We start from the raw sequence: 22,152 nt of genomic DNA, 5'->3' as shown, positions 1-22,152 counted from the left end.
TATTTAAAAAAAAAAGTTGTATACAGATAATTAGAAATTTAAGTCACCAAAACAATCAAGACAATATCATGACTGTCCCTGTAAAAGTCAATTATGGGATTCATATAAATTAAGAATATTATCCTTGGATTTATTTTTTTTCCTGCCCAGCATTGAAACTCAAAAATGCATTGTCCTTTTTCCCGTTAATTGGAATTGATATGAACCAACACTGTTCTTGTAGCTCATTTACAGAAATTGATGTCTGATAAGAAGTGTTCTGCTGAGAAGAAATCAGAGATGGAAAGTGTCTTGGCCCAGGTGAGTGCTTGAGAGACGTTATCACAGTAACCCAGTTAGGTGCTGTCTGTCCTTCAGCATTTCATAACTGTTGAATTCCATGTTGTGTCGACGTGGTCACAATTGTGAAGAAGGAGAGTTTACCTCTATTCCTCATATCATCTCATTTTGCATTATTTTCTTCTCTCTCTACCTTTTGTGGTTAACCCTTTATTTCTGTCAAAGTAGCAAGTCAGTGTAGATAGGCATGAGATTAGTTCTCTGTTCTTGGAAACCAGTTTCCTGGATTTAATAGCAAAATCTAGGGGAGTGTCTAATGGTGAATAGCATTCAGTGTGGAGATTTGGGGCAGGTATCTATATGAGCACTGCCACTTGACCTACTTCCGGTTGCATTGACCTTGACTACGTGCTGTTCTTCTTAGAACCTGCTGGAGCAGGCCCCTGCTGTTCCTGTAGACTTACAGTTTTATAGTTTACGTTTAAGTTGACAAATTTTAGAGAAGGCAGAAGAGACCATAGAGATAATCTATTTTGACTACCAAGTGTGGAAATACCTTCTATATCAGAAATAATGCTTATCCCTTTTTGAGTCATACTACTTTAAAAATATGATGAAAACTGCACATCTTTGCCCTAGGGAGATGCACGTGTCCATATGTAAATGTTGCTGATTCCTTACCTCATCTATCCTTTTAAGCAAAGTACGTTTCTCCAACTCTGTGTTTGATCATGAGGCCCGCCAGGGTCCACTTCTTAAATTTATTTACTTCCTTGGATGACAAAAAACAACAACTGGTACTGTGCTTATGTACATATTTTCTTACATTAGTATATAAATAAGTGAGGCTGAATGTAGGACTCTCTAACTCTGCTTTTCTCTCATGAGAATTACTGGATACTTATCCACTGGTTGCCCTAATTTTTTAAAACATGCTAACTTTCCTCTGTGATATCTAGCTTTCCAACATCAGCTGAGAAGTTTTTTTTTTTCCCCTTCCTCATTTAAATTGAAAAACTTCTTAATTTGGCTATTGACTCCTCTGCCAACTTATTTTTTTTAATTGAAGTGAAGTCAGTTACAATGTGTCAGTTTCTGGTGACCAGCATAATGTCCCAGTCATGCATGCATATATTCATTTTCATATTCTTTTTCTTTAAAGGTTATTACCAGATATTGAATGTAGTTCCCTGTACTATACAGAATAAATCTGTTTTTTTAATCTATTTTGGCAACTTATTTTGGTTTATGGGGCTTGACTTTATTAATCTTAAATCTGTGTCCCCTTTACCCACACCACAAATTCTAGTTCTCAGCAACACCAGTGTAATTATTAATATGTTTTATCCCACACTATACATATTGTCTCAGAATAACACTACCAACACTACCATCAACGGCATGAATATTGAAAAAAGTTAAAAAAATTTTTTTGTTCTTTTTTTCCTTTAAGAGGTACACCAGTAATGTGAAGCCTAAGTGTTTGAAGTCACTTGGAGCCATTTTCTCTGAATATCTCAGTCACCAACTGGATATACAGTTAATCCATTATTTTATTTTAGTTAGAATTTTTAGGGTTTCATTTTTTCGAAGTTAACTTTATAGTTAAGGCAAAAAAATTTTCATAGATCCAAACTTAAATCTTGAAAACAATGTATATTCAAATAGATCCAGTGTCTGTCCCTCTTCCCTTCCAACCCCATAGGTACTAGTTTTTAACTTGAAAAAAACCTTTATTTTGTTGTCTTTACAGAATATAAATGAAGACATGTAGAAATTTAATGCCCCCCTTTCTAGGTATATGAAAGCATTCTGTAAAAACTTAATCCTCCGCATTCTTTTTTCATATAACTAAGAAGATCTCAAAGGTTGCTCGAGAATACTGTATAGAGATAAACCTTATTCCATTTTATAGCTACAGAGTTCTCCATTGTATAGATCTGCTAGTTTATAGAACCAGTCCCCTGATGATGGACATGGCCTTTGCCATCTTTGCTATTACATATAGTTCTGCAGATACAGGCTTGTGCTTGTGTCTTTATATTTTTGCTGCTGTATCTTTGGGATAGATTCCTAGAAGTGGGATTGCTTGGTCAAATGTACACGCACATATAATTTTGCTAGATGTTGCCAAATTCCCTTCCACAGAGATTTTGATTCCTGTCTGTATCCTCACAATCTTTTCTTTCTGACTTCTTTTTTTCTTTATGTCTTCTATTGAAAAGCACTGTATATTCTTGAATTGCCTTGGAAACGGAGGTGTTTCACAGATTCTTTGACTTTCTCCTCGAGTAGGGAGACCAGTTTATGTTTATAGTCTTTGTATCTTAAAGTCACTGGGACAGTTTCCTCATTGATCCAGTCTCCTGGGTAATGGTTTAAATATGGCATTTTGTGAATTGCCCCTAGAACTTCTATAGAAATAAATTCTAGACAGCTTAATTTTTAATTGTTCATTCAAATTTCGAACATTATTAGTGTGAGTAGGTTACCCTTCTGTGGAATGAAAACGTCCATTGGATTTATGAGGGGAGCAAATATATATTGTAATAGTTACATTTTGAGTAGGTACTGTGTGCTAGGCCCTGTGATAAGTACTTTACATATATTATTTTATTTAATCTTTTTAGTAGCCCTTAATTGTGAGGTAGATTCTGTTCTCCCCATTTTACAGATAAGCAAACTGAGGCTCAGATTAGGTAAGCACTTGATCCTGAATCATACAACTCATAAGTGGTGGAGTTGGGCAGTTTACCCTGGCTTTTCTGACCCCAAATGACCATAAATTGATTTATCTAATTATTTTGTTTCTATTAGATTTTTCTTAAAGTTTTAAAATTTCTTTACAATGAGATGGTTTGTCATAGTCATTTGGTTTTGTATTGGAGGTCATAATCATTTAGATTGTTCGGCGTTGATCATCAGTGTGCAGGATGTACAGTGCACTGGACAATGCAGAAACGATTCAGACACAGCTTCTACTTTTAAGGAACTTAATACTTACTGGGAGAGGAAAGTTACATGCACATTTAATTAATAGAAAATTGCACTTGACTCTTAAATATGCACAAAATGGTAAAATTCAATTGTGAAAACTTATTTACATGATTTCAGATTCTTGCCAAACAAAAGCTATTATAATTGAACAAGAGAGGTTTTGCCTTACCTTTCACTGTAAAATGGTGAAGATATGAATTTTAGGTCGGCCTGAGAAAGATATTTCATTTCTCCGTTGGTAAATAGAAAGTGTCTAAACTGGTAATAGTTTTAATTTAGAATTCTTGAAGGTTATGTTAATTTTGATGTCCTTATTTTAGGTAAGTTTTAATGATGGATGGGGTTTTATATATAATACTTTATCATATGCTTTGTTTTATTCTTAGTCTTTTACACTAATTATTTCCTTGATGTATTCTTTAGCTCGAGAACTATGGACAGCAAGAACTGGGAGATCTTTTTGTGAACTATAATGTAAAATCCCCCATTACTGGAAATGATCTGTCCCCTCCGGTGTCTTTTAACTTAATGTTCAAGACCTTCATTGGGCCTGGAGGAAACATGCCTGGGTATGTATCTCTTACTGTTTATAAAATTGCTTGTAATAAAAGATAAATATCAGTATCAGCCATGAAGGAAATTTTTTGAAAAGTGATTTGTAGAAAATGCAAATAAATATATGAATGAGAAATAAAGACAGATGTATTTTTAAATTTTATTTCTTCTAATTCTTTCTGAATACAATTTTTTTTAGTATATATGATGACTTTTTGGCCATAAAATAAACACAAAAGTCTGATCATCGTAACTTGTAGGTATAGTTGCACAGGGCAGGAGAGATAGTTGAAGAATGATTTTGAAGGTCATTGAACTTACCACTGAAGGAGACTTTACAAACCACTTAGTGTAGGTCAGCGCTGCCCAGTGGAGCTTTCTGCAGTGGTGGAAATGTTCTGTAATCTCCGCTGTCCAGTCTAGTAGCCACTAGCCACACGTGGCTGTTGAGTAGTTGAAATGGGGCTAGTGCTTCTGAGGAACTGAATTTTTAAATTTATTTAATTTAAATTAATTTAAATTTAAATAGACATGTGACTAGTGGCTTACCATGTTAGACAGCATAGATTTGGCTTGTTGATTCAAAAAATGTGGTTTTTACAGATATAGTAAAGAAAATCTCAATAGTTTACACTGTGATCCAGAAGGAGAATCTGTATTTCCAGATTCCTTCTCCATTGTTAACAAATTCAGTCAAAGGATTCCGTTTCATAGCATCAGATATTTTTCTTATAGTCTCATTTTAGGGTAAGAGAGGGTAGGTTTTGCTAGATGAGGCTGGATAGATCATGTTCCCTGGAGTAGACACTGAAGAATAATAAAAATTGATTGTGACAGAATGCATTTTGAAATTATTTTAATAAGACAGTGGGTCAATTTGGGATATTTTGTGGAAAGAGGCCAAGAGTGAGCCTTTCCTTTTGGCAGTACATATGGAGAGTCGTAAAATGGGCCGTAACCTCTGACCTGCCTTCCCACTCCTGTGAGTTTATCAAAGGAAATAATTCAAAAGGAAAGGAAGCTGTACTTATCAAGAGTATATAAATTAAAAGTAGAAATAACTGCCATAAAAGAGAATGAAATAATGCCATTTGGAGCAGCATGGGTGGACCTAGAGATTATTATATTAAGGGAAGTAAGTCAGAGAAAGACAAATATAATATGATATCACTTACATGTGGAATCTTAAAAAAAAAAAAAGTGATACAAATGAACTTACAAACTAGAAACAGACTCACAGACATAGAAAACAAACTATGGTTACCAAAACGGGGAGATGGGGAGGGATAAATTAGGATTTGGGATTAACATATATACACTACTATATATAAAACAGATAAAACAACAGGGACCTACTGTATAGCACAGGGAACTGTATTTAATATCCTGTAATAAACTATAATGGAAGAGAATCTGAAAAAGATTGTATATATATTTATAATCGAATCACTTTGCTGTACACCTGAAACTAACACAACATTGTAAATCAACTATAGTTCAATTAAAAAATTCTTTTAAAAAGTAGAAATAACCTATATATCCAATAATTTGAGGATGATTAAATTATAGAACTCATTTTAGTGGAATACTTCACAACTGTTAGATGTGAGAAGATTTTACAATTTCTTAGATAATGGAAAAGTATAAAAGAAAGAATTCATTTTACATTCAACTTAATAAATATGCGTATAAAGTGTAGCTATTCTTACATTTGGATGAAATCTGGAAAAAAACACAAAATGAAAAGTGTTGGTATATTAGAGTGAGAAGAGGGTAAAATTTTATTTTATTTTTTCTTTGTTTTAAAGTTGTTTTCATAAAATTTTTATTTTGAAGTAGGCTGTTGGGAGTGCTTTCTGTGTGATGTTTTGCACAGAATATTTTCTGTGAAATTGGGAAGAAAACAGTGTCATGGCGTGCTTGACTGGCTGTAGCTTTAAAATGTGGTGGAATACAGAAGGGGCCTCTGGCTGAAAATGTCAACTACCACAAAGATTTGATCATTCTGGACTTCTCCATTTCTTTCTGTCTCTGGGTACAAAGGAGAAAATACATGGAAAACCTGGAAAATAGCCTGGCAGGGTGTGATGCTCATGACGAGTGAGGTCTAATGTTAAATGTGAGCCCATCCTGCCTTCTTAGCTCCACAGTTGTGCTTTGATATATGTGGGTTAACTGACATGTACTTACTGTATTTTCAGAAGGACCTAAAATTGTCATCTGCCTCTAAAGTAAATGATCTGTCAGGAGAATATCAGAGATTTGAGAGACATTGTAAGGAAGATCGTGTTTGACTCACTGGAGTGATTAAATAAAATGACATTTCTGAAAATAGCTGCTGCTGTACCAATCACCTGATACCTTCTCTAACACTTGTGTGACAATGTTTGCTATCAAGAAAAATATCTATTTCTAAAACTTCGTTTTAGGGCCTGTACAGTTTTGTGTGAAAATAGTATATTTAGGACTTTAAGGATTTGCATCTAGAATTTCAGATTTACAGGGAGACAGTTTCTTTTTTCATAACAGACTGATGTGTTTAAATTTATAGGTACTTGAGACCAGAAACTGCACAGGGAATTTTCCTGAATTTCAAACGACTTTTAGAATTCAACCAAGGAAAGTTGCCTTTTGCTGCTGCCCAGATTGGAAATTCTTTTAGAAATGAGATCTCCCCTCGATCTGGACTGATCAGAGTCAGGTACTGCTCGTGGTATTCTTCTGGTGGAATGAGTGAGTGACTTTGGGACTGACTTGGAAACAAAAGCTTGCTGTTTTGAAACAAGTCTGCTTCTTTCTTACCTGGTTATGTATTTATTTTTATCCTCCCAACAAGCTTGTTTTACATTTGTAACCAAACATAATCTCTGGGATGACGGGCAGTTTTGAGTGACTGAAATGAACTTGAAGGGAAAGGAATAGGGGTGAAGAATAGCTTGAGTTTCACACCTGATGCAAACGATCCTTTCCCCTTGTTCATCACAGGTTTCGAGGATAGCTGGATCTTGGTTACCTATACCAAGGCAGTTTTGGCATGGCGATGTAGATCAGTGTAGGGTGACTGGGGAGGAGGTGATGGTTATGGCTGGAAGATCATTCTAGGTGTCCAAGGCAAACAGCGTTGCTGGTGTTGGGAGTGAGAGTGTTTCAGTAACCAGCTGGTGTTCCTCCAGATATTTGGGGAACCTTTATGAAGAAAATGCAGCCAGCGAGCTGACCTGTATCTACCCTAGTTCAGACACTCCCTTGTGTCTTTTCTAATAACCTCCCTTTGTCAGGTGTATCCCGGAACGTGTGGGAAGGCGTGCTGGCACTGTTGCATGACGTTTTTCTTTAGAAACTGGTTGTGACTTAGCTATTTATGACTTAACCTTTTTGTGATTTCTGTACGTTTTCTTACTGATATCATCTCTTAAGTTCTTAAATTCCATACAAAAATGGGATATGTAGGGAAACTTAACTTTCCTAGACTCCAGAGTATTTTCTGCAGCCCCAGTGCCCCACCCGTTTTCTCTCTTCTTACTCGCTGTAATTACAGACATCAGTCAGCATATTTCAGCCTTTGACTCTACATCAAAGCACCCAGAGCACCTGCCTAATCTTGTTAGTCCCCTTGACACCCTCTGAGGAAATGCTCCTGTGTTCTCACCGAACTGGATCATCAGTCCCTTCAGCTGTATGGCCTAGACAGAGGCTCTTTCACGGACGAAAGAGCTTGCACGACCAAAGGAATTGCAGTGGGGAGGACCCCCCTGGGCCCTGCTGCAGAAAGAAGAGGTAGTCAGAAACCTGAGCAAAGAAAGACTTGCCAGATTTGTTCTGTTTTATTGCTCAGTGTCTGGGTTTCTTCATATTTTTTTCCTTTTGTTTTTGGGCTTCCCCTCTGCTCCAGTAATGTCTGCGAGCATGCTTTCAGAATACCGAGGAAGCTCTGAAAGACTGAGCTTGTTTAAAGCCAGTGTCTTGGAGAAGATTTAAATCAAGTAGACTAGCTGTTGGAAGACTATAAAAGACTGTGAAGTAAGGCAAAACCTGGGGCCTGTGGAGTAAAAAGTGGTAAATAGGAAAACCAACTCAGAACTGAGGAGCAGTCCCCAGAGTTAACTGGGGAGAGGGCCTCAGTTCTTCCTAACGTTTTATTCCTTGGTCATTTTCACTTCAAAGCATTCTGCCTGGGTTTTGGCTGGTTTTGCCACGTGTCTCTACAGGATCCTGGCTAGACGTCCACTCATCCTTCCACGAGTCAGTGTTCCCGTGGCTTTCGCTCCATGGTAGGGCTGGGACTTGTTGGTTTAGTGTTACAGTTTCTTCTTGATGACATAGAGCTACCACGTGGTGAGTCTTTGTATAGCTATGATTTCTTTGGTTCAGGTTGGGAGTATTAGCTTGTTGATGTGAAATATTTTTTTGATTTAATTTTATTTGGATTAGCTGGCTCTATCTTCCATGCCTTTGTCCTCACAGTTGCAGGTACAGTCTCTGAGAGCTGGTGCAGTCAGTGTTAGTGCTGATGTCCATCTCCTGTCCGTGAGCTGGGATTATTCGACAGAACAGATGGGAAGACTTTGGCAGCAGATTATTTTGGGAATCTGAGCAAGGTCCTTATTTCTGTCTGCCCTTCATTTTAGATATTCTGTTGCTGTCATCCCAGTTAGAAGCTATTTGAGGGCAGACATAGTGCTTCTCCGTCTCTCATATTTCTGTGCACACAGATGTTTGATTGCTGTTGAAAGACAATTAAGACATAAATGCTGTGGGACCAAATAAGAGATACCATTAAAAAATAAAATTAAAGAGAAAACTCTTTTGCAATACATTTCATGTATTTTTCGGACCAGTTTAAGCAATTTTTCATTACTTCTGAAACATCTGAGATGATTGTGAAAGTGCGCTAGTAAATGTGTGTGTGTGTGTCTTGTGTGTCTGTGTGTTAAAGAAGAGATTTTGACTCATAAAATTAACTTGAAACACTTTTCCCCCAAATAGCTACTAAATTGCCATTCAGGGGAAATTTCTTTGGGAAACCATTACTATGTGCATATTTATTTCATCATTGTGCAGTCAGCTTGATGTTAACTTGTTGGATTCATGCCTTATGTCCTCTGCCTTGAATAACACTTTATTTAAGAAGCTGTTACTCTAAAGACACCAGCTGTATGGCGCCATTATCAGTCATTTACTTGTTCAGAGCAGTAAAAAGGAAGAAATCAAACAGTTATAGACGCTAAAGAACAATTTCAATGCACTTTAATTTCCCATTTTTTGAAAAGTAAGTATCAGGAGCTTCATTTAGTATACATTTTATAAAGACTTGCTAATGCTTTAAGGAAAACCATTTTACTCGGAAGTCATTGGTCAGTATCTCTTTTCTCGTGTGTGCCTGATGTTTGCCCAGGTTTTCCTAAGTTTAGAAACTGTATCAATCTGTTCTTAAAAAACTATTTTCCGTATCATTCTATGTCGTTTGTACAATGAAGTTGAAAATCAGGGCGTTGTTTATTGTTTCTTATAGTTAAGCATGCAACTTTTATCCCTTATATTTTTGCTTTCAGAGAATTCACAATGGCAGAAATTGAGCACTTTGTAGATCCCAGTGAGAAAGACCATCCCAAGTTCCAGAATGTGGCAGACCTCCACCTCTATTTGTATTCAGCAAAAGCCCAGGTCAGCGGGCAGTCTGCTCGGAAAATGCGCCTAGGAGATGCTGTCGAACAGGTAAGATTCAGTAGGTGACTTAATTTAGATTATACCTATTCAGGGTTTAGAGCACTTAGCAAGTTCTTCTGTGTACAGGGTAATAAAATAGTTTATTTTAGCAGTCATTGTATTTTTATACAGTATGTGTTTTTATACATTATTTATTATACATTATTATTACAGTGGGAGGAAATTACCTGAACATGCCAATGTGTGGGACATTAGGGCTAATGTGAAAAAAAAGTTTAGCAGAGTGCTTAGAAAAAAGTTCTTGGTTTGAACTATGCTCAAGCAGTCTGACTTTTTAATAGTATGTACTACTTTTGGGGAGACATTTTGGCTCAGAGAAAGCAAGCCCTCTGTATTACCCATAGCAGTTGGGATAAGGTCTTCCGTATGGTAGAATTTCTCTAATTATTTGCCTAGAGAAATGAGTGAATGAAAACTTTCCAGTAGTAGCTGCTGCCCAACAGTGGAATGAATTGCCCTGGGGAACAATGCGGCTCCTGCCTGAAAATATTCGAGTAGAGGCCAGGTGATAACTTGTCAGCTGGTTTTTGCAGAGAAGAGCCCTACAGGGAGGGGGTGAGAGCCTTCCACACTAAAATTGTAAGATTACATATACTGTAAGGGGTTCACAAATTTCAGTGGTTAAGAATACATTAAAATCCCCTCAACCTGTCTTATTGCTTTTGTCAGTTCAGAAGGAATATGTCCGCCATTCCTTAGGCTCATTATTATGAATGTCATTTTTAGTGCTGTAGCTTTAGAAGATAAGAGGCATTACGCTGAATTTTTGCTGACCCACCCAATGAGTATGCTAGAAAGATTTTGAGTAACACCATTATTATCCACTTATTAACTTGAGAGGTAAACCTTTTGAAAATAACCAAGATCACATTTTGGGTACTTGAGATTGTTCTGAAAGCTGGATGAATTAGCTTACCTTGTGTTTCAGATATTTTTCAGTAGATGATGAATAACTCAATGGAAAATGATACCTTGGCCTTCAAAAGCGTTAATGTTGTGCTTTTTCATTCCTGCATGCTTGCTTGCTTCTTTATTTACTTATTTGTTCATCCATTTACTTTTAGGGTGTGATTAACAACTCAGTATTAGGCTATTTCATTGGCCGCATCTACCTCTACCTCGTGAAGGTTGGAATATCTCCAGATAAACTCCGCTTCCGACAGCACATGGAGAACGAGATGGCCCATTATGCCTGTGACTGTTGGGATGCTGAATCCAAAACATCCTACGTAAGTAGAATGGAATGGTTTTTACCATGTGATTTTCACCTTGTTAACTTAGAAGCATGGGTATCAAAATTGCCTTTTGTGTGCTTTATGTCAGAGTGGAACAAAAAGAGAAGTGATCTCTTCCTGAGCAAAATGGAAAAAACAGTTGTCCCTGCCCTCTCATAAGAAGGGGCTTGTGTCAAAGGAGCTCTTTGTAGACTTCAGTGGCTTTTACAGAGAGAGAGAGAAGGCCAGTGATGGGGCAGTACTGGTGTGTCATTCCTGGAGTAGGCAGTGTGATTGGTGACATCCCTGAGCGCAGCCAAGATGGAGTGGCCTCCTTCCAGACCAGGACCTCAGCAGATGCTGGAAGTGGTGGTGGGGCCGAGGAAAGAAGGTTGTAGTGCTTGTAGTTAGAGGGCTATTTTGTAGCTTTGGGGAATGGACTAGGAGATTATGATCTCTTGCTTTGGAACTTCCTTTTCTCAAATTCTGCATATTTAATAATAATTCTGAGAAGACCCCCAGGTTACCTGTCACTGTACTTTCCCACCCCCAACTCCCCAAACATGAACATTAGTACTGAAGCTGAGGATTGAAGTGCATCTGATATAGGAGATGCTTCCTGCACTGGTGGCAGTAGGACAAGGTGGAACAAGTTCCTTATACAGGTGACGCTCCACCCTCTTCCTCTCCCTCCTCAGAGGTGACCCCGAGCCTAAAGTTGTTGCCTGCCATTTTCAGGCATGTTTCTGTAACTTTACCTTTTAGTACATGAATACGTTAGTTGACATCCTTAGTAAATGATAATGAGCAAATTTAAGAACATAGATAAACTTGTTGACATCTTTAGTGAATGTCAGATGATCAGTTTACATGGGTTTAGGATTTATTCTTTAATTTGTAGTTTGTTGTTGTTGTCATGTATTAGGGTTTCTGAGCTTATATGAGTTTTATATTTGCCTCTTTATTCCAAGCACCCCATGTGGTAACATGTGCTTGGAAAGCTTAGCAGTTGTAATGGTTGAATTTTCCCAAACTCTTTGGATAAAAGGCAAAAATAAGTATTCATGAGAAGGACTAACTAGATATCTCCTGAAATAAGCCTTTTACCTCTTATGTTCTTAATTCAAATAACAGGTTCTAAAGAGTCTTTGAAAGCACTTTAGATTGTGCTTTTGAAAAGTACCTTAGGCATTAACAAGAAATGGAACCTGCCATCCATGTGGTAGTGATGCTGTTATTAGGTTTTGTTCTGTAACCTAAACAGTGCGTGTTCTTTACTGAGTTTTCTTTTGTTGGGTAGGAAACTGAATTGAGCACAAATGCCCACGTTCGTGGCCAGCTGAGGTGTGTGTTTAGTGCAGCCGTCTGATGCCAAGTTGTGAGAGCCATAGACGCTTGATACAAAGGGAGTACAGTTGTCCCTCAGGGTCTGCCTGGGCTTGGTTCCAGGACCCCCGCAGACACCAAAATCCTTGGACGCTCAGGTCTCCTGTGTGAAATGGCTTAGTATCCACACAGACCTTATGCACTTCCTCCCGTACACTTTAAATCATCTCTAGGTTACTTAACATACCTACTGCAATGTAAATGCAACGTTAATAGTATGTGGCAAATTGAAGTTTAGCTTTTTGGAACTTTCTGGAATTTTTTTTTCCTGAGAATTTTTGATTCACGGTTGAATGCAGATGCGGAACCTACGGAAACAGAGGGCTGGCTGTATTATGGGGTGTTATCACTTGATTGCCCTCTTCAGAATCTACTTACAGTTTTCAAAAACTTTATATTTTTTAATTTGTTTTGGTGGAGGGGCAGGGTTAGGTTTATTTATTTATTTATTAATGGAGGGACTGGGGATTGAACCCAGGACCTTGTACATGCTAGGCATGCACTCTACCACTGAACTATACCCTCCCTCTCTTTCAAAGGCTTTTTAGAGAGAGAAAGCCAATAAAACAGTGAAGTAACAACAGAAAAAGTTCCCTTTCCTCTTTGTGCTCTCTGAGCTACGTTTACATTTGTGTGGTCTCTCCTTTGACCTCTCCATGTGGTAAATAACTACTCAGAATTTACCCACTTGAATGAACAGATAGGATACTAGAAAGAGGAGAAAACAGGCGACATGTAGTAAATTCATGTCCCAGTGCATTAATGCCTCCCTAATATACAACAATTGACGGTGAGTTCGGTATCCCCATCATTATTAGCTTGGCACGTGGACATTCTTCTTAGTTCCTGGGTTCTTCCTCGGTCCTGGTCTGGGCATGTGTCCTCTCTTTATTCTTCAAGGCTGATGGGATGCATTAGCACCTATTCATTTCCTCCTCCTTCTGATGCATCGTAGTCTCCTATTACCCTCCTTTTTCTTTCCTTTTTAGTGGTTCAGAAACGTGCATGCACACTATATTATGTTCTTTGTTGAATAATTTCCCTTAAGAATCTTCCAGCGAAGAGTTATGAACTTGACTGACTTAGGCAACGTGGGGCATGTTGCGATGTAACTAACTACCCAACGGATTTCCTCTCGCACGTGTTACCCTTCGAATCTTTGTCACCTACAGTCAGACTCACCATCACTGCAGCATCATAGCATGTTCTCGTTTCTGCTGCTCTTCTGTTGTAAAGTCACAATGTCTGTTGTACTGTCTCCTCCTCTCAGATTGCTGGTCCCTTTGGTGAGTCCTTGCCTTCCCACCTGCTGCTGTTGACCTTACTTTTCTGTCACCTGTGTTGGTTTCTGAACCCTAAAGGGATTATCAAGTGGCTAATTGGGTCACTCACCCATGAATTGTTGTAACCTGTAGTAAAAACTGGTGCAGCTCTTCCTCATCTTAACTCTCTCCCATGCTTTTAAAAGGTTGTGAAAGTTGTTTTCCTGTTTCCCTTCTCCACAGACCTTTTTTGAGGTGAACACCAGCTTTTGATTTGTGGGTGCCTGTGTTCTGTGTGGACTCACAAAAGGGATCTCTGTTGACCCCTGGGCCCTCCATGTGTACGGCGATAGAAAGTCTCTGGGAGTGTGCTGTTGTGTGCATTCTGTGCAATTCGGGAGGTCGAATTCTGGCCATGGATGTCATTTACTTGCCAGTGTAGGGCTCTTCCCAAAGAGCCATGCCCTTCTCTTTGTAGTTCTTAAAAGTGCACCGACAGTAATGCCTGAGCAGGTGTGAATTCTTTGATTTGAGCCAGAGCTTTAACAACATAAATGTATGAAGGTGGGGGGTGGGGAGAATCGTTACAATCATCCCTCAGTGTTCGCGGGGGATTGGTTCCAGGATCCCCCTGTGAATGCCAAAATCCATGGACGCTAAAGTCCTTTGCATAAAATGGTGTTGTGCTAGTGGTTTCTGCCAGACTCATTTTGAATCCTAGTTACAAATTTGAAACAAATCTACCACTTTTGTCTAGGTTCCACATTTTATTTCCATAATTAAATCCTTGAAGATATTAGTTAACCCCACATTCACAGTCGGCCAAAATAAATCTGTCCAGAAAATAGACTACTTTGTGTACATGTGTGAATTATATTTTATAGGGGTGTTACTGCCTGGTGTATAAAATTATTCCCATTTCAAACATTGTAAAAGTTGAGTAGAGATTCTATAGGTGAATTACTCTTGCGTATGTGAAAGAGTTAGTTATAATCTTCTTGCATTTGTGAATGAACCTTACGTAAGTCACAAGCGTTTTTATCTATTATGTCTTCTTAGGGCTGGATCGAGATTGTTGGATGTGCAGATCGTTCCTGTTATGACCTTTCTTGTCATGCACGAGCCACCAAAGTCCCACTTGTAGCTGAGAAACCTCTGAAGGAACCCATATCCTTTCTGGTCACTTCAACAGCTCAGGACTGAAGTGTAAACATCTTAGAAATGGATAAGTCCAGGTCTATACCGTGTTCTGTGGATGCACTGAGGTGTTTGGATATTGTGGTAGCACTTTATTTAAACATACTATTTTACCCATTTTTTGCTCCTTTCCTGTTCTCTTAACTTGTGATCTGCCATGTGCCCACTCAGTGTCTGGTCCCTGAAAAAAGCTCATTCAGGAAAAGGCTCTGATGTCTTTCAGGATGGTGACCAGTTTTTCTCAACCATTTCCCACACCTGCATCTACGTATATGCTCTTTAAATAAAGGGTGCCTGGTGAATACTTTCTCTATTAAAAGATGGGTGCTCTTTTATGGTAGATGAAATAATTTAGCTCACTGGATCTGTAAACCAGCAAAGGAGAAATTTCCTTCCTTTACCAGGCAGTGAGGTTGTGAGCTGATCTTAGGGCTAGGCTGGTGATAGGAAATAGATCCTGTTGTGTTGAGACATATTAGAAATGAACAAATTATTATGCTACTTATCGGGTTATGTTGCTGAGTAGATAAAATCCCTTTATCTCACTGTAACTTTGAAAAAGCCTTTCTTGATGATGTTTCCTTATTTTGAGTGAGGATTGTCTGAATGCTTTTATGGGTGGTGGTCTCACCCTGCCCCTGAAATCAGCGGAAAGGGGACCTAGGGCACCGACATGGACCTGGTAGTTGTTTCACGTCACTGGTTGCTTGTCCTCAGGGTCATTTCCCAGAACACGGAGGCAGGTCTGCAGTTTTACATTTCTTGACTACTTCATACAAAACAGTCAATGTTGTTCAGTTTGAGCCCAATAAGGGAGCAATTGGTAAGGCATATAAAAAGGATGCAAAGCTGGTGATGGAGTACCTTGCCGTCTGTGATGAGTGCTACATTACAGAAATGGAAGAACTACTGAATGAAAAAGGGTAAGATTTAAGATGTGTATTTTTACATGGGCTCCAGTCAGCAATGTCCTCTGTCAGATTTTGAAAGTTAGAGTGAGATTATTTTCTGTAGAAATTTTTTGCAGGTAAGTACCATCTCTTGGCTACATTGAAAGGACTGCATTTATCAAGATTTTGGCATTATAGCCTAGAAATAGATTTGAAGTGAACTACAAAGATCAGATGTTTTTCCCCCCAATAACTTTCTTAGAGGAAGAGTCTTATCCAAGGTAGTGACTAAGGAGGGAATAGAAACTACATCTGCCTCTCAAGTCAGTGATCTTTTTTTAAGCTTTGGAGTGGTCTGTGTAATTGTTGTAAGCATAAATATAAAGACAATAGAGATGAATCTTTAAAGCAATTCAACAAAATCTGCCATAAACAATGTAAAATTTACTGTGTCCGGCAAACAGTTAAAGATTTCCAGACATAAGAAAAAGCATGAAAATATGCCCCGTAGTGAGGAGAAAAATCAGTCAAAAGGAATGCCGAGAAATGACAAACATGAGGGAAGACATAAGGATGTTAAAACAGTTATTATAAATATGCTTCATATGCTAAAGGATATAAGGGAAAACATGAACATATGAGGTGAGAAATGGAAATATATAAAATATAAAAATATTAAAAAAACCAAATGGAACATCTAGAGGCAATATCTGTCTAAAATAGCATCAAATCCCATTAAAATTGACATGGTTAGATCACTAGTCAGATATCATCATCTACAAACAGAACAGTTTTGTTTTGTTTGTTTTGTTTTTTAAATTCTCAAATAATGGCTATCTCCTTGCTGATTTCAGCTTTTTTGTAACTATTACCACTCTACACTAAGACTGTATGCACAGAGAGAATATGTATGATGCTGTGTATGTAATGGCACCTTTAACGCACGCGCACACAAACTTCAGACAGAATGGTAGAAAATGGAGAAAATCACTGAAAACCACTCCTGTGTTGCTTGAGATTATCACTGCTAGAAACGAGCAAAATGCAGGGTACCACGCACCAGCTCTCCAGCTTCAAGGACAACCACATGAGGGCTCTCTCCCCCCAGCACTGAGCTGCCTATGAGACAAGATACATCCAAATTGATCTTCATAATGTGAGGAAATAAATACCTCATAGCTGAAATACAGGTATTACATGAAGCACTTTATAAAGGTGAATTCTTATAACCTGAAATGGAATGGGCGTGTCTCAGGATATGAACATAAGGCAGGCAGTGATTTGGCAGTGGGGAGGGATAATATTTTACAATGACATATCACACAGGATCATTAAACTTTTAAGCTGATCTTCATCAGCGTAAGTGTCAATGTTTATTTTGGAAATAGTGTGGGAGTTTTAAAATTTCTCTCTGAGATGGCAAGTTGGTCATTTTTACATTTGTTAGGACAATAGAGAAACTGTTCTTGTTGCTGACAGGTCTGTTTCTGACAAATTTATTGTAATTATTCTAAAACTCTGTTTTAAAAAAAATTGGTTTTGGTTTGATCTCAAAACCAAAAGAATTGGTCTTTAAGTCACTTGCAGAATTTTATAAAACTAGCCACATTTTGGCGTGCCTCCCACAATACTGTTTGGCGCCATTGTTAGAACAATACTTAATTTGGTATTCCTTATGAAATCACTTAAATTTTATTTCCAATTTATATCTGGAGAGTTGACCAAGTTGTATTACACTTAAAATGAGAAACAATTTAGCAATCTTAAAACTCCTTTAAATGAAGGCATGTGGATACGTATTTTCACTAATAAATACTGTGCTTTGTTTCTTTGTAGGGAATTTACTATTGAAACTGAAGGGAAAACATTTCAGTTAACAAAAGACATGGTCAATGTGAAGAGATTCCAGAAAACACTACATGGTAAATTTGTAAAAATAATTAAGAAACAAACTAAAAGCATTACTCCTTAAAGGTGTTTCGTTTTTTAAAGTTTTATAGCATAACCATTTTACAGAAAACTTGAAGAAGAAAAATAAATCCTTAATGCCACAACCCTAAATTTGATGAATATGTTTAAGGCATTATCTTGGGCTTTTTTTTTTCCAAATTGTACTCATACTGAAGAATAATTTATAATGCTACCTGTTGTATTTCCTATGACCTGACATACATATGAAGACTTTCTTTGGGGCTGGAGAGTATAGCGCAGTGGTAGAGCACGTGCTTGGCACACACGAGGTCCTGGCTTCAATCCCCAGCACCTCCATTAACAAAAAAAAAGGAAAAAAAATTTTTTAAATACCTCTTTGATTAAAAACAAGCATCTTTTTTTTTTCTCTTTAAGGTAAAGTCCTTTCAGTTCTTAAGCAAAAGAATCACCCTTCTGCCTATTTTAGCAGATTAACTTGTTATAAGTAATTTAGATTTGTGATCTTTCATGCTTTTTTAAAAAGCAAGGAAGTGATTTTATTTTTTGTAGAACAAATTCTATGAATTGGGAAATGAGTATTTTGGAGAACATGTAAAGGATGCTTCTGGATAATTGTAGCTGAATTGAAACTCTTGGAAACTGAGAGTAGTGGGTATTTCAGAAGCCGCTGGCGTGGAGAGAGCAGGCCTCCTTTCCCACTTGTTTTTGGCCTGTCTCGTTGTCGCCAGGCTGCTGTGAGCAGTTAAAGCAGTCTGAGCGGTGGTGGGAGGAAGCAGGGGGTCCTTCATGCTCTCTGGCTTTTTAGCCACCATCCGGAAGCTGGCTCAGAGCTGGACTTCACATAGCAAGGATGCCGTGAAAGGATGGGCAGAAAATGCCTTGATCATAGTTCTAAAATGTTATTCTTATTTTTATCACACACAAAAGGAACAGCTTCTCTTTTCTTCCACATATGTGAGTTTTGGATTCCAGTTATCTCACTTCCCTTGAAACATAAACTTTCCAAGATTAGAGTCAGTTACCTTACACCTGGACAGTGCTTAGCATTGCTTCCTTTCTGAATAATAAGCAGTGATGAGTCCAGCTGCTGTGCATACCACAGGAATAGCGTCCCCGATGGGAGGAGCTGTGGGGCACCTGGCAGGTGTCTTTGACTGAGTACTGGTCCCTGAGCAGACTCTTCTCTAAGGGGCTCCTGACCCCAGGACTGTGGAAGTACAAGGGCAGTAACTTGGCTCTCTTAAGGAGTTATCAAGTCAGCAAGACAGCAAGTAAAATGAAAATCATACGATACTTATTCTATGTAGGAGTTGTTTTTGTTCATTTTCCCGGCTGTGGTGGTAGATTTTTAATTCTAGCAAAGTCTCATAGAAGCTCTAGAGTTTTCATGCTTTCTGCAGAGGTAAGGCAGCTCCCTGCTGTTCATCGCTTACCAACCCGGGAAGGAATACCGTGGTATATGAACAAAGAATTAAAATTTTTTCCCAGTTTTATTATGCAGAATTATTACAGTTCGACTGCCCATACACATTATATTGCATATAAATACATATATACAGTACACTGCACATTTTCTTAGTTTTCATATATGTACTAATTATTGTTTCTAAGAACAGATTAGATCTTTAGGTTTTTAAACTTACATACTTATCAAGGAAATAAAGCCAACTACAAAATAAGAACCAATAGAATGCTTTAATCCAGTCATAACGGACAGTCAAATGTGCTTACACATATTCAAGGAATCAGAATAATAATTAGTTCATTTGTGTCCTATTATTATTGTTATTACTTTTTAGATTAACAAAGAATTAAATTCGGTGAAAAATTTTTTTACTCCAAACTTCTCTGCGAATGGTCTTTTATTCTGATTTCTTTGTCCTGAGGTACAGGATCGATTGCAATCCATCTAGAATAGAGATATTTTTAGGGCTAATAAGAATTGTTAAGAGAGGGCCTGGAGTGCATCATGTAGGTGGTGAGAAAGTGTTACTGAATTTCTATGTCTTTTGCAGTGGAAGAAGTTGTTCCGAGTGTAATCGAACCCTCCTTTGGCCTGGGCAGGATCATGTATACGGTATTTGAACATACATTCCACATCCGCGAGGGAGACGAGCAGAGGACGGTGAGTTGTCCTGTGCAGGGTGCTGTTCTCTGCAGTGTCAATGAACGAAACCCACTGAGAGACGTTAAGACGACTCTGGAATGATCATTTAGTCGTTATTTACTCTTAAGGTTAACACTTCCCTTTGCTTCACTGCCTACAAAGCAAAGCACCTTCTTGTGTTATCTCACTTGAGCTTTAGGACGTGTAGGTTATTCAAGATGCCGTTGTTTCAGTTGCATCCGAGTCCTGAGACAGGACGTGTTACTTTGAGGGAACTGTGTGTTGCATCAGTGGAAGGAATGGTAATTTCTGGATCTGTTTGGGTTTTCAGAAAATTGGGAAGGAGGAGATGGCTCATAGAATTTGGCCAGACCAAAGAATTGTATTTATACACTGGTAAAGCATTAAAGGGAACCTTTTTAAACTGTATAGAATTGCCTAGGGTATTTTTGAGAGTAAAGATTTAAGTTCCTAGGTCCTATTCCAAAGATACTGGTTCAGTAGGTCTGGGACCCAGGGGTCTGATTTTTTTTTTGGTTTGTTTTAGAAGAACCCCAGGTGATAGCAATGTGGGAGATTGACAGGTCATAAATTGAGCAGTAGTCTGTGAAGTATAGCCTTTCTTAGCATTAAAGTATTGCTAGAGATAAATGTTTGCAAGAAGATTCTGCAAATGTTGCAGAATCCTTGCTCTGTGCCATCCCCAGTCTCTCTTCATCCTGCCTGGCTTCACCTTCCTCACCTCGCCTCTGCCTGCAGAAGTTACACTCTTTTAATTTATAGCTGCAGGTTTCTGGGAAAATCACTCAGAAGAAGAATGGCTAGAGAGGAGAGGCTGCATAGGTCAGATTAACCGAAATAAGCATTCTTACCTGCATGACCATCTGAAGCTGAGTGTGTACGTGATGTTGGACATCAGCTCTGTAGTTCTTTCTGGGGCATTTAATCTTGAAGGATGGACTGATGTGTTCCTGGCACCAGGGTTTTAAAAAGTCTGACATACTGTTGGTAATGTGTAGCTAATAAAGTTACTCTTTTATTCTCTGCCCTAAAGTTACATCTTCATTTCCTGACACTTAAAGAGCAGCTTTTCGTTCATTAACAGATAGTAAGAACCTGAGCTAGACACCATGCAAACATAAAACGTGGTTCTTCCTGAAAACCTTTTAGCTATTCCTTTGAATCTAACAATATTGATATAACTAGAGTTTTCATAGAAATTTATAAGGGCTAAGAAAGAATAAATTAATTACTGTGTTTTATGAATTACATAGAGATTCTCATTGTGAAGAGAAATTTGGGTAGCTTGTGAGAAGCCAAAAATGTTTCTAAATTATTAACACAAAGTCCCTCAGTCCATCCTCCTATAAATTTGATATAAAAACATTGCTGGTGAGATAACCCCAAAATTATTTTTCTGTAAAGGTGGGTCCCCAATTCTCTCTCACATCAAATGGAATTCTCACAAGATGGAGGAGAGGAGTGGAATTCTGAGCGTTCCATGATTCAGGTGCCATATTGATAGAGTCTAGGGTTTACATAAAGCAGGATATTCACCATTGGCTGGCATTTATTTAAGATTAATTAGGCTTTGGGGGCGCTAAACTGGAACTTGTGAAATTCATTATTTTTATGAGACCTATTCCTTCTGAGTCCCATACTCTTGCCTTCAAGTGAACCTTTTGTACAAATATTATTTAAGAACTATCTTCAGCTCTTATTTCCAGCCCAAAATGGTAGACTGGTTTGCCTTTCACGGAATATCTTTGCTTCCTTTTATTTCTGAGTAACTCTGAAGGCTGTTTCAGGAGCAGTTTAGGAGGGCTGTATTTTTCACTTGGGTATATGGCGCATCTTTTTGTTTGTTTTCTACTATTTCTTTTGAACATGCATTTGTGAGCTAATTAAACTTTCCTGTTTTACTTAGTAAGGCTCATAGATCCTTCAGCTATGCTGAGTCTTTTAAAGGACAGAATGGAATTTTTATCTGTTGACACTACCACTTACTTCATGATCTGGGGGGGGGGGGAGGTTCTTTAGGGATCTCCACAGAAGAAGCCAGGCTTTTATGTGGTACCAAAAAATTACCATCTTAGATGGTAACTTTCAGAATGCTTTCACATCATTTAACTTTTTTACAACGGACCTGCCAAGGAAGCAGCACCGACGGTAGAGACCCTTTTTAGATGGAGAAACTGAGACCCAGAGAGGTTGAGCTCACTGAGTTGGTCCAAGTGCAGAGCCGAAAACCAGATCTTTCTGATTCTAGTTCTGGTTATCTTGCTTCCTCTGTCTTGTTGCACTGCTTTTCCTGTGTTTTCTGGTATGTTGATAGTGCAGTTTGGACGTTAATGTTGAGATCTTTATACGCTAACATATTTATCTATCCTTCTTTTTAAACCATCTAGTTCTTCAGTTTCCCGGCTGTAGTAGCTCCATTCAAATGTTCCGTCCTTCCGCTGAGCCAGAACCAGGAGTTCATGCCATTTGTCAAGGAATTATGTAAGCAAATCCAATTGGGTAATCTCCAAGGGAACACTGTCAAGTAGATTGAATTTTAGGAAATGTCTCTTTTTTTTTTTGACAAAAATATGTATTGAATAAAG

General features: G+C 38.1%; 1 protein-coding gene across 1 annotated transcript in view; it reads left to right on the top strand.

Annotated features, from left to right (window-relative positions):
* Positions 1 to 22,152, top strand: part of GARS1 (glycyl-tRNA synthetase 1) — a 34,950-nt gene that overhangs the window by 10,392 nt on the left and 2,406 nt on the right. Inside the window, exons 6-15 of the mRNA XM_006185483.2 lie at positions 224 to 300; positions 3,700 to 3,845; positions 6,383 to 6,532; positions 9,384 to 9,546; positions 10,623 to 10,787; positions 14,480 to 14,587; positions 15,395 to 15,540; positions 17,344 to 17,429; positions 19,455 to 19,564; positions 21,955 to 22,048. Of these exons, the coding sequence (XP_006185545.2) occupies positions 224 to 300; positions 3,700 to 3,845; positions 6,383 to 6,532; positions 9,384 to 9,546; positions 10,623 to 10,787; positions 14,480 to 14,587; positions 15,395 to 15,540; positions 17,344 to 17,429; positions 19,455 to 19,564; positions 21,955 to 22,048 (1,245 nt within the window). The remainder of the gene's footprint in view (positions 1 to 223; positions 301 to 3,699; positions 3,846 to 6,382; positions 6,533 to 9,383; positions 9,547 to 10,622; positions 10,788 to 14,479; positions 14,588 to 15,394; positions 15,541 to 17,343; positions 17,430 to 19,454; positions 19,565 to 21,954; positions 22,049 to 22,152) is intronic.

The sequence above is a fragment of the Camelus ferus genome, chromosome 7 (genome assembly GCF_009834535.1).
Source record: "Camelus ferus isolate YT-003-E chromosome 7, BCGSAC_Cfer_1.0, whole genome shotgun sequence".
Lineage (NCBI taxonomy): Eukaryota > Metazoa > Chordata > Mammalia > Artiodactyla > Camelidae > Camelus > Camelus ferus.
Note: the sequence above shows the minus strand (reverse complement) of the source record. Positions and strands in the feature narration are given on the sequence as shown.